The sequence below is a fragment of the Gymnoscopelus braueri genome (genome assembly GCF_963280865.1).
Source record: "Gymnoscopelus braueri genome assembly, chromosome: 16".
NCBI classification, from domain to species: domain Eukaryota; kingdom Metazoa; phylum Chordata; class Actinopteri; order Myctophiformes; family Myctophidae; genus Gymnoscopelus; species Gymnoscopelus braueri.
Genome location: NC_137616.1, coordinates 612,317 through 627,691, shown reverse-complemented (window position 1 = coordinate 627,691; position 15,375 = coordinate 612,317). Strand labels below are relative to the sequence as shown.

Here is a 15,375-nt window from a genome sequence, read left to right as displayed (position 1 = left end):
GGTTAAAATGGGTGAAGTGCTCCCATAATTAACTCTTAATAATGCTCCAGGTAATCACACATTTCCTTTAAGATTCCACATTATATTTTATAAATACTTATATACACACATTCTCAACACTGTATTTAACAACAACACAAAACAATTAAAGAACAAGAAAGTATAAAAAAACATAAAATATGTACAGTAATCCAGTGGTTCTCAACATATGGTTAGGGGACCCCCAAGAGGCCCTTGAGGAGTTATGGGCCTGTAACTCAGAGTGTGTATGGTCCATTTGGTTCCATTTGTACACTCTCTGAGTTAAATGTTCTCCGAGGATTTGATAGCGTAGTATCAAAATGGAGGGTCCGTGGTCTAATGTCTATCAAAGTGGGGGTCCTTGACATTGAAAAGGTCGAGCGTATCACTGCAGTAATCCATGGAACACTTTGAGGTGCTTTTCAGGGTGCTGTGTGCACGTTGACGCCAGAGACACCTGTCAATCATCTGTCACGCGTTGACATTAGGGACACCTGTCAATAAAATATCACGTGTTGACGTTAGGGACACCTGTAAATCGTATGTCACGTGTTGACATTAGGGACACCTGTCAATCAAATGTCACGTTTGTTGACGTCAGGGACTCCTGTCAATCGAATGTCTTACGCTGATACCTGCCCATCTAAATGTCAGGGCGGTGAGACCGCTCTCTGTGGGACACCGGTCACTCCTTGCCTCCAGACGGCAGCGAGACAGCCGTCTGTGGGCAGGTGAGGAGCAAACACCACCTCCAGCCTGCGGAGGGCGCTGGTCTGGTCGCCCCTGACGACCACCTGGTTTCCTTGGAGACGCTTCAGCATCAGTCGAACCATCACCTGATTGGCCCAGACCAGACCCAACGCTGGCAGCACATTACTGCACACCTGACTGACATGCACACACAGACAGAAAGACACCGTTTAAATTGAATTTAGACATGGCTTAACTTAAACTAAACCGTATTAGAGCTGCACTATGTCCAAAATATTAACTTTTAAAAGGAAATGGAAAAAAAAGACATGTTTTTAAAACAACACAATACTGCCTCATCAAAGTTGATATGGTGACTTTATACATTGTCAGATACTTGAATGTGTCCTTCCACTTAGGTTAAGTTAGGGGGTTTAGTCAAAAGTGTTTTTTAATACTTTTCCTTGGTTCAACATTTGTAAAACCCACACACAGACCAGAAAGGGTGTTCAATAGCACTAATTTACGAAAAACTAAAGTTGAAAAATGGAGATGGTTTCTGCAATGATAAGTTATATTGTATTAACATACTCTACCATACAGATTGGACAAATTACATTTTATTCATGACATTTTTAAAACAGTGTTTACCCGAAACTGCAGGCGACAGGGTCTGAGCTGTCCACAACATCAGTCACCTGCAGAGAGAACCCACAACAACATCCTAGATCAGGGGTTTTCAACCGGTGGCATTGCAGGTGGTCCCTGGTCATGCATCAAATAATCACAGTAATCCTTAATCATATTCCATCATATTCAAACAAAATCACTGTATTTTATTAGATATTATATTGATATTATAGCTATTTTCTCCAGCTCCCTGCGGTGCATGAACCCCCCACCACTATTGTGTGGGGTGGGTCTATGATGGACCCACCACGCACAATAGTGGTGGTCCCCAGGTTGCTCTTAGTCAGGATGGTGGTCCCTGGGTCAAAATCAGTTCAAAACCCCTGTCCTAGATCACTGACATTACAATTTACAATGTAGGCATTTAATCCATTAAGACCAGGAATGCATCTGTGTGTCATTTTTAGATTCCTTTGGCTATTCAAAAATAGCAGATCTACAAGCTCATAGCGCGGCACCGAGTGCCACACTATGAGCCCCCCTACCCCCCCCCCCCTTTTCATTTTCTTCTTTTGTATATATTTTTTTCACTCTTCATACCAGTAACCTGTAAGCTGATTGTATGACATTCTGTATAGTAGTGTGTATATCTGTCTGTCTCTTATATGTCATCATGATTTGTGTGCATGGGGATCTCATCTTAAACAAGCTCAGTGCTTAATGAGTCTTCCAGTTTAGTAGACCTTGTATTGTGAATTTGTACTTCCATGTACTGTTATTCTCATGTCTTACTAAATAAAGTACATCAATCAATCAATATCTGCTATTTCTGAAAAATCGTGACAATTTGTGCAAATCTTTGAATATATATTTTTAAAGGGAACATTTGTAACTCAAATCTTTGCTTCTGGGGGGTCCCTGGAACAACATATTTTGAGATGGGGGTCCGCGGCCAAATACATATCAAATTTGGGTGGTCCTTGACGTCAAAAGGTTTGAGAACGACTGATATTATAGCAACATAAGTTTAAAAAGAAGCAAAAATGTGAGTTTTAAAAAGAATATATACTGTATATATTCAAAGATTTGCACAAAGTATGACGATTTTTCAAAAATAGCAGATCTACAAGCTCATAGCGCGCTATGAGCTTGTATATCTGCTATTTTTTTCTGCCAAAGAAATCTAAAAATGACATATTATTTCCCTGTCTAAATTAGTTAATAGACACTCTTAATCCAGAGCGACTTTACAGTAAGCAAGGTAAACACACCAAATGCAGAGAGACAGTGTAGTGCCTCAGTTAACTAGGATCACAGGTAAACCAAGAACCTAGCATCAGTCTAAAAAACAATCAATCATAATCTGTACATTGAAACTATTGAAACTATAGGCCGGGCATAGCAGTGGCAGCCATTTTATAAATTAAAACGTAACACAAGCCATCCAGGTTCCTGGCGATTCATGACCAAAAAACATTTGATTGACCAAAAGATATTTGGAAGCCGCAAAAAAAGGTATTTATTGAATATAATTTTTAATACAATTAAATATTCAAAAATGTTTTGACACAGAATCCAATGTTTTATGGTCATGTATCATCAGGAGCCTGGATGGCTTGGTTCCAGGCTTAAATCTCTACGGGAAATATTTATGTTTTTTTTTATCTGTGGCACCACAACATGGCTGCTATGCCCTATAGACCCCTTAACAGACGACGTCACACTGATAAGAACCAGTACACACGCGCAGGCCGGCACCAAATGAAACCCATTCTATCATGTCTCGCTAGGACGCGCCTCACTAGCCAACATACAAGAGGAGGTTGAATGTACTGAAACCAGCGCACCCCGAAACAATATGTTGGGAATTGATTGCATGAAACAACTCACCTGTGCGTCCAGTCTCAATGTTGGTAAACAAATAATTGGTCTATAGGATGCCAGGTAAACAAATGAAATAAAGGAACATCCGCACTCTCTTCAGTTATATTCTTGATTTATTTTTAAGGGTGAATAGCCGCAGAAGACAGGTCTATCTAGAGAAACGGACGCGTTTCGGCACGTCGGCCTTCCTCAGCGTTTCAAACTAGAATACATCAAACAGGATGTGACATATATAGTTATGCGATAGAGTACAGCTGATTCTCATTGGTGAATACAATTCACTTACAGTTCATTGTACTATTAATGTTTACATTAAGCATTACACATAGTATTTGTTTAGTAAAAATGTTCTTAAAGTTTCCACAACCTCCACAACCAGAGTAAACAATTCATAGAAAACATTTCATAGGAAACAATTCAATAATAATTCTTCATTCAATCCCTTAGGGAATATCGACGAGACACATTTGACTACAGAGACGATAAAGTATACAAGTGGCTGTCCGGAGGAGAGGCACGGAGACCATTCAAGACACAACAGGGAGCAACACACGGCGTTCCTTCCAGCGGCACTACTTCAGAAGAATCGGGAGCAGAAGACGCAGCCAACAGGCTGCGTTTTTTAGGACCGCGCCTAATAGCAACAAGATCAAAAACAAAAGACCAACACGACGGGGAGGTAAGGGACACAGGCGGGTCAAAAGGACCAACCTAGAAGACTCCTCCAACTTAATCAACCTTTCGGGTAGACAACTGAATCCTCATGAAATAACAGTCCTTTCTAAAGGTTTATCATTTGTACCGTCTAAAAAGGCGGACCCTTTCACTACAAAAGTGGAACTTTTCAAAATGTTCAGATCTATAAAACTTAAAGCCTTCTTTAACAAGGACAGTAACACTGTCAATCCACCCCTTTCTCCCCAGCTGGGGAGATCAGAAGAAATAAGAGACAGTTACGTGACGAAGACATTTAAACCCAAAAGCACATTTGTTCCCCCTATGCTTAATGCTTCTGTGAACACTTTTTGTAGGTTGATCGACCAAGATGTGTTTTCCTTGCTTTCCCCCATAGAACATATTAATCATTGTCATTCGAATTTGTCACCTCAAGAGAGGTTAGCTTTTTTTTTCACAGTACATTGATTATCATATCAAAGATTTTGTGTTTAACTTGCCTTCCTATCTAAAAGACACGACTGACTTTTTAAACAAGTTAAAGTCCTTAGGAGATATCTCAGATTCTGAATTTATATGCACCATGGACGTAACCAGCCTTTATACAAATGTACCTCACCAAGAAGGTTTAGAAGCCCTTAAATACTATATGGAGTCAAGAGTGACTCTGTCACCTCCTACAGACCTTATCATGAACTTGGCCAATGTGGTCCTTACAAAAAAATATTTCAATTTCGACAATGAGTTCTATCTCCAAAAACAAGGTGTTTCAATGGGAAGCCCATTCGCCCCAAACTATGCGAATTTGTTTATGGGTAAATTTGAAGAAGACTATGTGTATAATGACAACCCCTTTAGTACTCTGGCTGGTTTAGGTACATTGATGATATATTCTTTATTTTTTGTGGTACTTCTGAAATGTTGAAAGAGTTTACAGATTACATGAACTCAAGGTTACCCTCCATTAAGTTCACTTTGGAAGCCAGTCAAGAAACTGTTAATTTCCTAGATGTATGTGTTAAAAAAAAAACAGAGGGACTGAGACAACAGTGTACCGTAAAAAGACAGATCGAAACAACTATCTCCATTTTTCTAGCTATCACCCTTCTAGTCTAAAAAGAGGGTTACCGTATAGCCAAATGTTAAGACTTAAAAGAATCTGTAACAGTGAATCTGATTTTGATAGTCAGTCTACAGATATGTGCAGTAGGTTTAGAGAAAGGGGTTATACCGAAAATATTTTAACTAATAGTAAGTCTAAAATCAAGCCCCTCGATAGAACCAGTCTCCTTGCTCCTAAATCTTCTTTTGCTGTAAACAGACAACCTATAGTTATGACAACCACATTTTCCCCCCATCTCCCAAACCATTAAACAGGTGGTCAAAAAACACTGGCATATACTGTCCAGTGACCCTGTGGTAGGAAAAGCTTTTTCCACCCCCCCATTTTTTGCAAACAAGAGAGCAAACAATATAAGTGATAAACTCATAAAAAATGATGTGTATATTCAACCACAACACTTTTTATCTACTATACCCTCAGGGAATTTCCCGTGTAAAGGTTGTATTAATTGTAATGCCATGATAACAGGAGACTCTTTCTCTCACCCTCATAATGGTAAAAAAAATTAAGTCAAAGGAAGAATTACATGTAAGACAAAATATGTGGTTTATCTTTTAAAGTGCCCTTGTGGTTTTTGCTATGTGGGAAAGACCAAAAGAGAATTGAAAACCAGAATTACAGAGCACAAGAGTAATATTAGAAATAAAGATGAGAAGTCTCCAGTTGCCAGGCACTATAATATGGTTAAACATGACATATGTACATTAAGATTTCAAGGTTTAGAAGTAGTCAATCCACTGAGAAGAGGTGGGGACAGAGACCGTGTTCTATTACAAAGGGAGGCTTACTGGATCCATGCATTAAATACTGAATTCCCTAAGGGATTGAATGAAGAATTATTATTGAATTGTTTCCTATGAAATGTTTTCTATGAATTGTTTACTCTGGTTGTGGAGGTTGTGGAAACTTTAAGAAAATTTTTACTAAACAAATACTATGTGTAATGCTTAATGTAAACATTAATAGTACAATGAACTGTAAGTGAATTGTATTCACCAATGAGAATCAGCTGTACTCTATCGCATAGCTATATATGTCACATCCTGTTTGATGTATTCTAGTTTGAAACGCTGAGGAAGGCCGACGTGCCGAAACGCGTCCGTTTCTCTAGATAGACCTGTCTGCTGCGGCTATTCACCCTTAAAAATAAATCAAGAATATAACTGAAGAGAGTGCGGATGTTCCTTTATTTCATGTATTATCAAGAATCTGCACCCAGTTAATCCCAAGAGACTACTTCTCAAGATCCCCTTGAGTAGAGCACGCCTTCTCCTGACGGTAGTATCCGGGTAGGAGAGTTGTCCTCAAGGTAAACAAATGAACCTGGCATCTAGTGATGTGTCGTTCATGATCAGTTCGTTCATAAGAACTAGTTCTTTGCTGTGAACGTAAACGAACCGGTTCACTTCCTGAAACTGTTACGTTCACGATTTCGTTCATGAACCCCCCCCCCCCCCTTAAACCTGCTTAGACCTGTCACCGGACCATGCACGCTGTTTACCATGCCGCACGCACTCGCTGCCGGGCCGGAACCGGAAGCACTACTGAGCGAGAACGTTAACAAATCATTTGAACGAATCATTGCTGCGTTCACTGAAATTAACGTTTTTTCTCACCACTACTGGCATCTGTCTAAATAACATTCTATCTATAATCAACCAATAGTACGTATGAGTACAAGGATCAGATCTTAGATCGGTGGAAACACAAATATTCCTGTGATGCTAGAGGGAGTGAAGTGGAGTAGAACACGCAACACACACACACACACACACACACACACACACACGCACAGATGAGTACTCTACCTGATTAAGACAGAGGACAGGTGTGTTGTGGGCGTGGCTCAGGCGGTGTAGCGTAGCGGCTAACGCTAGCAGGCAGCGTGACCTCTGGATGACCTCTCGAGCGGTGAACTCTGACCTGAAGAGAGCGGCGACCGAATCCACAACGACCAGACGAACCCGACCGGACGACAACAAGACCGATAAACGCTCCTTTAGGAAGAGCTGCAACTCTGTCTGAACACACGCACACACACAGTCACACACACACGTTTTACTATGCTTGTAAGGACAAAGAACATTTTCGGACGGCAATTTTATGAATGCCTTTTTTTTTTAAATTAAAGCCAGACATAAAAATAGCACAATTTTTGGCAAAAAACGCATTGGTTTAGAGGGAAAAACGCAGGGGGCCAAGGACAGGGTCCTGGGGGACCCTGATCAACGATGTGTATTAAGGTTTAAGTGGTTATACTGTTATTACACTTTGACTATAACATAGGGCATTAACCCATTAAGACATGAGGCCGATTCTACAAATGTCTTCTAAATCCTAACAGCTTTCTGAAGAACATGTTGCATCAGTGGATCTCAAACTTTTTCATGTCAAGGACCCCCAAAACTATGTGTATTTGGCCGCCAACCCCCTTCTAAAAATATTTAGTTCCAGGGACCCCCAGAAGTAAAGATTTGAGTAAAAAATGTTCAAGATTTGCAAAACATTTCTACATTTTTCAAAAATAGCAGATCTACAAGGTCATAGCTGTATATCTGTTATTTTTGAAGAGCCAAAGTAAAAAATATATACTTTTTAAATCAAATCTAAAATGACATAAATCATAAAACAATGAAATATGGAGATAGCAGGTTTTATCATTATGTTCAGTCTCACTAGGTCAGCCATGTGTTCAATATAGATGTTGTCTGAGAATGAGAGGCTGGACAGCAGCCAATCAGGAACGTCCGCCCGTAGCTCGGCATGATGGGAAATGAGCTGCCTCAAGCGTCTAATGGGGAAGGGGTCCTCTGTACAGATGTACACTGCTCCTGAAAAACACGCATGCACACACACGCATGCACACAGGTGTTATTTATTCCATTTGCAGCACTGCAGGGAATGTGAATCCTCTCGTTTATAATGCTATCATGCATGTAAAGAACAAAACAAAAAGAAAAACCTTTTTTCCTATGGAAAATAAAATGTGTTGCATAGGTAATTGTTTAATGGGTCACGGCAGAAACATAATTTTCCAATGTAAAATGTCATAATTATTAATCAAACGTGTTAATGATTAATTAATTGTTAATCGATTGATTATTATTATTAATCCATCTTTTTTTTAAGCACCCCTAATATGAAATTAAATCAAATCAAACTTATAGCACATTTAAAAACGACCGTAGTTGACCAAAGTGCTGCACAGGTTCAAAGCAATCCAACGAAACAAATCAAATCATCAAATGCAATTAAACAAACAAAATTAAGCTCAGCTGTGATTAAAAGCCAAGGCGAAATAGTGACTCTTAAGCTAGGACTTAAAAGCTGCGACTTTAAAATACTGTCAAACCGAGAGTAGTGACTAGTATTAACTAGTTAGTTGCTACTAACCAGCATTCAGTCCTCCGTACTCAGTGGGTAGTTGGACTGACAGACACAGCTGAAGGGCCAGCTGGGTCTTTCCGGCTCCAGAGGGCCCCGCTAGCTCCGTGAGGCCCCTGAGAGGCAGACCTCCCCTCAGCAGGGCGTCAAGGACGGGGCAGGACACACTCAGTCTCTGTCCCGAGTCCAACCAGGGACACTGGCCACGGTACACCTGCAGAGCTGCACAAGCACACACACACTTACTTATAAACCACTGCTTCTCAAAGTGGGGTACTCTCAGGGCTTCTTGTGTTATCCTTTAAGCATTACTTGCGTAATTGTACTTGCTGTACTGTTTGCAACTTCTCAAGCATTTTTTATTTCAAGGACCCCAATAACTATTTTTCATTGACATGAGTGGGTGTGGATTTCCTGTGCTCAATGGTGACTGCCCAGTAACCGAAACACTCGCCCCCATTTTTACCGCGGACCGCTCGCTTTACTGAGGTTAAGGTTAAGCATAAGGTTAGGTTAAGGCATAGTTTTACTGAGGTTACGTTCAGGAAAGGTCGCCGGATTTGACCCTGTGTTTTGGAGCGAGGATTCTTGTATTCGTCTGTCCTCCACTGTTGCCCAAATATGGACTACCAAACTGATGTCATCAGCATGACCTGTCTTGCCCTAATATGGAGTTCCACAGGCTGCAGACTGTCCTCCAGGAATTAATCTAATCTAGTGACGTCACTGTGACGTCACTGTAGATTGGTCTATTTCTAGAGAAACCTGAACAAGAACACAGTTTTTCCACGGCTACAACAGGCAATAATTCTCCAGTCCAACTTAAACTTACTAGTTGTCACTCCAACAAGAAGCAAGCTTATTTGTGGGGAAACAAAACTTTAAGGAACATTCTAAAGAAGGACGTGTTACCACCACTTGACTGACACAGTGTATAGCTTCAATCGGAGACTAAATGGCGTCCCAGGTGTCCCTTTCAGACGACCTATCAGAAGAGGATTTGTCCTGTCCCGTGTGTCGAGAGATCTTTAAAGACCCCGTCCTCCTGTTCTGCAGCCACAGCTTCTGTAGAGCCTGTCTGCAGGAGTGGTGGAGACGCAAGAGAGCAAACGAGTGTCCAGTTTGTAAGACGATACATCAAATGACATACGTACCCTGTAACCTGAATCTGAAGAACCTGTGTGACTCCGTCGCGAAGAAACGTCGGAAAATAGATCCCAAGGAGGCGGCCGAGGAATCCCTGAGGCTCTTCCAGGAGAAACTGAAGGCCCTGACTAAAGTTAAAACAACCTGTGACCAAACGGCAGAACACATTGTGGTCCAGGCCCAGGACACGGAGAGGAAGATCAAGGAACAGTTTGCGAAGCTTCGTCAGTTTCTACAAGAGGAAGAGGAGGCCAGGATCGCTGCGCTGAGAGAGGAAGAGGAGCAGAAGAGTCAGGTAATGAAGGAGAAGACTGAGGCTCTGAACAGAGACATAACAACCCTTTCAAACGCCATCAGAGCCATAGAGGAGGAGCTGAGAGCTGAACACGTCACGCAGATCTACAAGACCGCGGCAGAAAGAGTCCGGCTCACCCTACAGGACCCACGGCCGGTCTCGGGAGGACTGATAGACGAGGTCAAGCACCTGGGCAACCTGACCTTCAGAGTCTGGGACAAGATGAAGGACATCGTCTCCTACACCCCTGTGATCCTGGACCCCAACACCGCCCACGCAGATTACACCCTGTCCGACCAGCTGACCGGCATGAGACGCGAAGGGCAGCAGCTTCCCGACAACCCCGAGAGGTTTGACTACTACCACCACGCCCTGGGCTCTGAGGGCTACACCTCAGGGACTCACAGCTGGGACGTTGAGGTCGGACACAACGCAAAGTGGGAAGTAGGCGTGTCGGCGCAGTCCATGCAGGGGAAGGGAGACAGAAATGGTCAGTGCTGGAGTGTGTGTTTCGACGGTGAATACACTGCGTTCTCCTCACCAGACTCCATGACCGATCTCCCAGTGAGGCAGGAACCCCGGAGGATCAGAGTCCAGCTGGACTGGGACAGAGGGAAGCTGTCCTTCTCGGATCTTGATACGAACACACGCGTACACACCTTCACGCACACTTTCACTGACGCCCTCTTTCCGTACATCTATAATGGCGATGATAGACACCCTCTGAAGGTGTTACCAAGGACAATCAGCGTAATTAAAGATGTTAATAGAGATTATGATGATGATGAAGATGTTGAGGATTTCTACTAGTATGATTACTGTCACTTTTTTTTGGTTCTCAGACATTTCTCAGACAATTTTTGTCACGGAAATACAAAACGATAGGTCAATAATATTACCAGAAAGAAACACACAGACCTAGCACTAAATGTATACTAGTGGACTCCTACTGTGCCATATAGTGCCATTGTGCTACACATTTTAAAATGACAGTAATCATGAATTAAATCACTGTCCTACCTATTCTGAAGACAACCCAAAGACTATACAGTTTACAGTTGTTTAGGCATTTAGCAGACGCTCTTAATCCAGAGAGACTTACAGTCTATCTATCTAAACTATCTGTCTAAACTCTATCTATCTGTCTAAACTATCATTTCAATAACTGGGGCTTATCATTACAGTCTGTGCTTTTATTGCATATTGCATGAGAAAAATGTTTCATGGCTACAATCAGAACATTATAGTTCTTATTGTTATTTTTTTCATAAAGATTTGCCACGGACAAATTTGATAATCGTCATAATCATACAGACAGACAGACCAGACCAAAATAAACAAACAAAAAAAGACCTAAAAGTGTGAAACTCAGAGCGCAGGTCTCCGCCAGGCCGGGTTGCCTACCCAGGCCCAAGACAGATTTTTCAAATGGAATGGAATCTGACTGGTGTAAGTTTCACCCTGGAACGTTTCACCATAGTGACGGACACATGGACGGACAGGGGCAAAAACGTAAGCTTCCGGCCTTCGGCCGCCTGGCCTGGCGAAGACCAAAAGACAGGGGGGGCTTTTACTTAACCAGTTAAGCCCTGTATGCTTTGTACGACAAGCAGCTAAATGAGCCGATCTACAAGCTCACAGCACTTTCACTCTTTTTTTGTATTATACTTTTTTTAATAAATGTGAATAACAATAGCATAATGCAGTTGTGTTTTGTTAATATCGTTAATATTTTGAGGTAAAACATAAGAATTAAAGACAAAAAAAATAAAGACAAATCAATAAAATGTATCTAAATGTATACAAATAGCATATCCATCCGATACATGAGGTTAGATGTAAGGTGCATCAACATAGCAGCAGGTATATACTGTTACATGATATAAGACATTAAACCCATTAAGACCGGGAACGCATCCGTGTCATTTTTTGATTTGAGCTGGGAAAAAAATATATATATTTTACACTTTGGCTATTCAAAAATAGCAGATCTACAAGCTCGTAGCACGGCACGAGTGCCGCGCAACGAGCTTGTAGATCTGCTATTTTTGAAGAAATTGTGAAAATGTGTGCAAATCTGTGAATATATATTCTTTTAAAGCGAACATTTTTAACTCAAATCTTTGCTTCTGGGGGGTCCCTGGAACCAAATATATTGAGATGGGGGGGGGGGTCCGTGGCCAAATACATATCATTTTGGGGGTCCTTGACAATTATGAAAAAGTTTGAGAGCCACTGATATAGCAACATACGTTTTTTTAGAGAACTGTTGGGATTTAGAAGACATTTGTAGAATCGTCTTCAGGTCTGAATGGGTTACGGTGCAAAAAGAATATCAGTGCGTTGTATGTGAGACTAAGGTGTCATCGCATAGTCAGATTCAACCCAGGCATGCAAACAGCCCCGAGGTGAAAAAGGTGACAACATGTTTTTTTTTCGGGTCAGGTGTCACACAATTGCCCTATTTGGATTGAGAAAGTTTGCATGTCTGCAACCACAGTCCACAAAAAGGCAGTGGTGGAAAAAGTACTCAAATACTTTACTTAAGTAAAAGTATCAATACTGCAATGTAGAAGTACTCTGTTACAAGTAAAAGTCCGGAATTCAAAGTTTACTTGAGTAAAAGTGCAAAAGTATTGGTATCAAAATTGACCAAAAGGTACCAAAAGTAAACGCGTCGCGATTCGACGCGTAGTGAGCTTGCAGATCTGCTATTTTCATATAGCCTGGTTATAAAATAGGGCTAAAGTGACGCACTAAAGTATAAGACATGTATGTTTTATAACGTAATAATTTTTATCTGCAAAGTAGTCCTGTTTTTTTTCAAATAATTGTAGTGGAGTAAAAGTACAATATTTGCCTCTGAGGTGTAGTGGAGTAGAAGTAAAAGTACTGAAAATAGGAAATACTCCAGTAAAGTAAAAGTAACCTAACAATTGTACTTTACACCACTGCAAAAAAGGTGTGTGTGTGTGTGTGTGTGTGTGTGTGTGTGTGTGTGTGTGTGTGTGTGTGTGTGTGTGTGTGCGCGCATGCGTGTGTGCGTGAGTGCGTGCACCTGTAACAGGCGTGTGCTTCTGGTAGGATGCAGCCACGGCGCTCTGCAGCTGCTGGACGTCGCTCTTGGACAGTCGGGTTCTCCGCTGCAGGTCTGCCGCCGACAGAACCAGGATCTCCTTGAAGGACTTCACCTCAGCTGAAAGCAGTGGTGGAAAAAGTACTCAAATGTTTTACTTAAGTAAAAGTATCAATACTGCAATGTAAAAATACTCTGTTACAAGTAAAAGTCCGGAATTCGAAATTGACTTGAGTAAGAGTACACAAGTATTGGTATCAAAATGTACTTAAAATACCAAAGTAGAAAGTTTGCATTATGCAGAATATCCCATTTCACAAGTTTTCAAATGTATAAAATGTATAAAAGTCTTTTGAAAATAGCCTAAATGTATATAGGGCTGAAGTGGTTAATTATGGTTTGTAATAATAATCAAATTTTACTGGTAAGTAATTAGTAACTAAAGTGTTCAAATAATTGTAGTGTTTGTCTCTTAGATGTAGTGGAGTAAAAGTAAAAGTACTGAAAATTGGAACTACTCCAGTAAAGTAAAAAATACCTCAAAATTGTACTTAAGTACAGTACTTGAGTAAATGTACTCAGTTACTTTACACCACTGGCTGAAAGAACACAACAGCATCATGGGAGGAGTCACTTTCACACCTGGATGCTTAGGAGGGACAGAAAGACTGGCGCCATGTGCCAACAGGTGTTAAGTGGTGTAAAGTAACTAAGTACATGTACTCAAGTACTGTACTTAAGTACAATTTTGATGTATTTTTTACTTTACTGGAGTATTTCCAATTGTCTATACTTCTACTTCTACTCCACTACATCTCAGAGGAAAATATTGTACTTTTACTCCAATACCAATACCTTTGTACTTTTACTCAAGTACATTTTGTGGAGGAGTCACTTTCACACTGGGAGGGAAACAGTACTACTTAGGAGGGACAAAAGGCCTAACTTTGTGTGCCAACAGGTGTTACATCCTAGGTTCTATGCACAGCACATACATTGGGCCTCTTCCTTACTTCCTTCACAGGTACACAAGTACATTTACTCAAGTACTGTACTTGATTTTTACTGTACCAATTTATTACTTTTACTCCACTACATCTCGGGGCAAATATTGTACTTTTACTCCAATACAATTATATGAAAACTTTAGTTACTAGTTACTTTGTAGATTTTGATTATTATTACAAAACATACATTAACAACTTCAGCCCTATACATTTCGGCCATTTGAAAATAGCAGATCTACAAACTCACGACTCACAATTGTGATCTTGTAGATCTGCTTTTTTCAAAATGTTTTTATACATTTGAAAACAGGATATTCTGAAAAATCAGTACTTTTGACTTTTGGTGCTTTAAGTACATTAAGATGCCAATACTTTGTACTTTTACTCAAGTACATTTTGAATGCCATACTTTTACTTGAAACAGAGTATTTCTACTCTGCAGTATTGATACTTTTACTTAAGTAAAAAAATGTAGTACTTTTTCCACCACTGGTTATTGGTTAATGAATAATGAACCATTCTAGCCCTGAAACATGACTGTCACTGTCGCTACTTTGTTCCTGTTTTTTTAAATTCCTACATTTAAAACCCGTACATCTAAAAATAAAAGTTCAAATTTCAAATATAAAGTGCTGACCCCACGGCCACAGATGTAACAAGTTAAAGCGCATGGGTCTAAGTACCCGTATCTTCCGTATTATTAAATAAAAAGCATTTTAATCCAATCGGTGGCCATTTCCCCCGAATTTACTCCAGATGCTTTCAACTACATGCCCCTATCGGTTGAGAGGTGTATTGCACTCTGATACATTGTTAAAAAAAATACGGAAGATACGGGTACCAGATCCTTGCGCTTTAACTTGTTACATCCATGGCCGTGGGTTCAGCACTTTATATTTGAAATCTGAACGTTTATGTAGATGTACGGGTTGTAAATGTAAAAGTTTCAAAAAACAGGAACAAGTAGCGCCATGACAGTCACGAGCTTCATGTGAACCATGGCTAGAACCATTCTAACATTGAAACACAGATATGTTAGCGGTATTATTATAGGGTTAGGTTTAATAATATAATACATTAATTAGATCATAATAATTATTAATGGTAAGATAATTAGCTCTTACCTTACCTCTTTGCACAGCGGTGATGATTCTGGGGTTCAGCTCCAGTTGGTCCCACTTCATGTTTACCTTCCAGCATTAAGTATGCTCCCTCCTACTTACTGCTCTGTGCTCACATCCGGTTTGTAGCCCGCCTACTGTATCCGCTCATTTTGCACCGGACATACTAAACCAACACGGGCCGTTTCCGTATCCGTCCTAGACCGGATCTGTGAACTGCAAAGCAAAGCAAAGAAAACAGATCCCCATTCCAGTTTTCCCGCAATACATTGACGTAATAACTCTGCGCCCGGACTAGACCATCTAAAACAAACAATGTGGGG

General features: G+C 40.6%; 2 protein-coding genes across 3 annotated transcripts; one reads left to right on the top strand and one right to left on the bottom strand.

Annotated features, from left to right (window-relative positions):
* Positions 1-15,121, bottom strand: xrcc3 (X-ray repair complementing defective repair in Chinese hamster cells 3). 2 transcript variants are annotated; one of them, XM_080453401.1, is made up of 7 exons: positions 15,061-15,121; positions 12,907-13,044; positions 8,417-8,629; positions 7,700-7,854; positions 6,832-7,044; positions 1,363-1,409; positions 1-909 (listed from the first exon to the last, which is right to left on the bottom strand). In XM_080453401.1, exons 1-7 carry the CDS (start codon positions 15,113-15,115, stop codon positions 672-674), a joined length of 1,059 nt encoding a protein of 352 aa, XP_080309527.1. In that variant the 5' UTR covers positions 15,116-15,121; the 3' UTR covers positions 1-671. The 2 variants fall into 2 exon arrangements, with proteins under 2 accessions (XP_080309527.1, XP_080309528.1); XM_080453402.1 differs by having other exon boundaries at positions 706-905.
* On the top strand, positions 9,363-10,658 carry LOC308103741 (zinc-binding protein A33-like; the record flags this gene model as incomplete). The annotated part of the gene is made up of 2 exons (XM_080453884.1): positions 9,363-9,777; positions 10,015-10,658. 2 exons carry the CDS (start codon positions 9,363-9,365, stop codon positions 10,656-10,658), a joined length of 1,059 nt encoding a protein of 352 aa, XP_080310010.1.
* Positions 15,122-15,375: the final 254 nt, after the last annotated feature.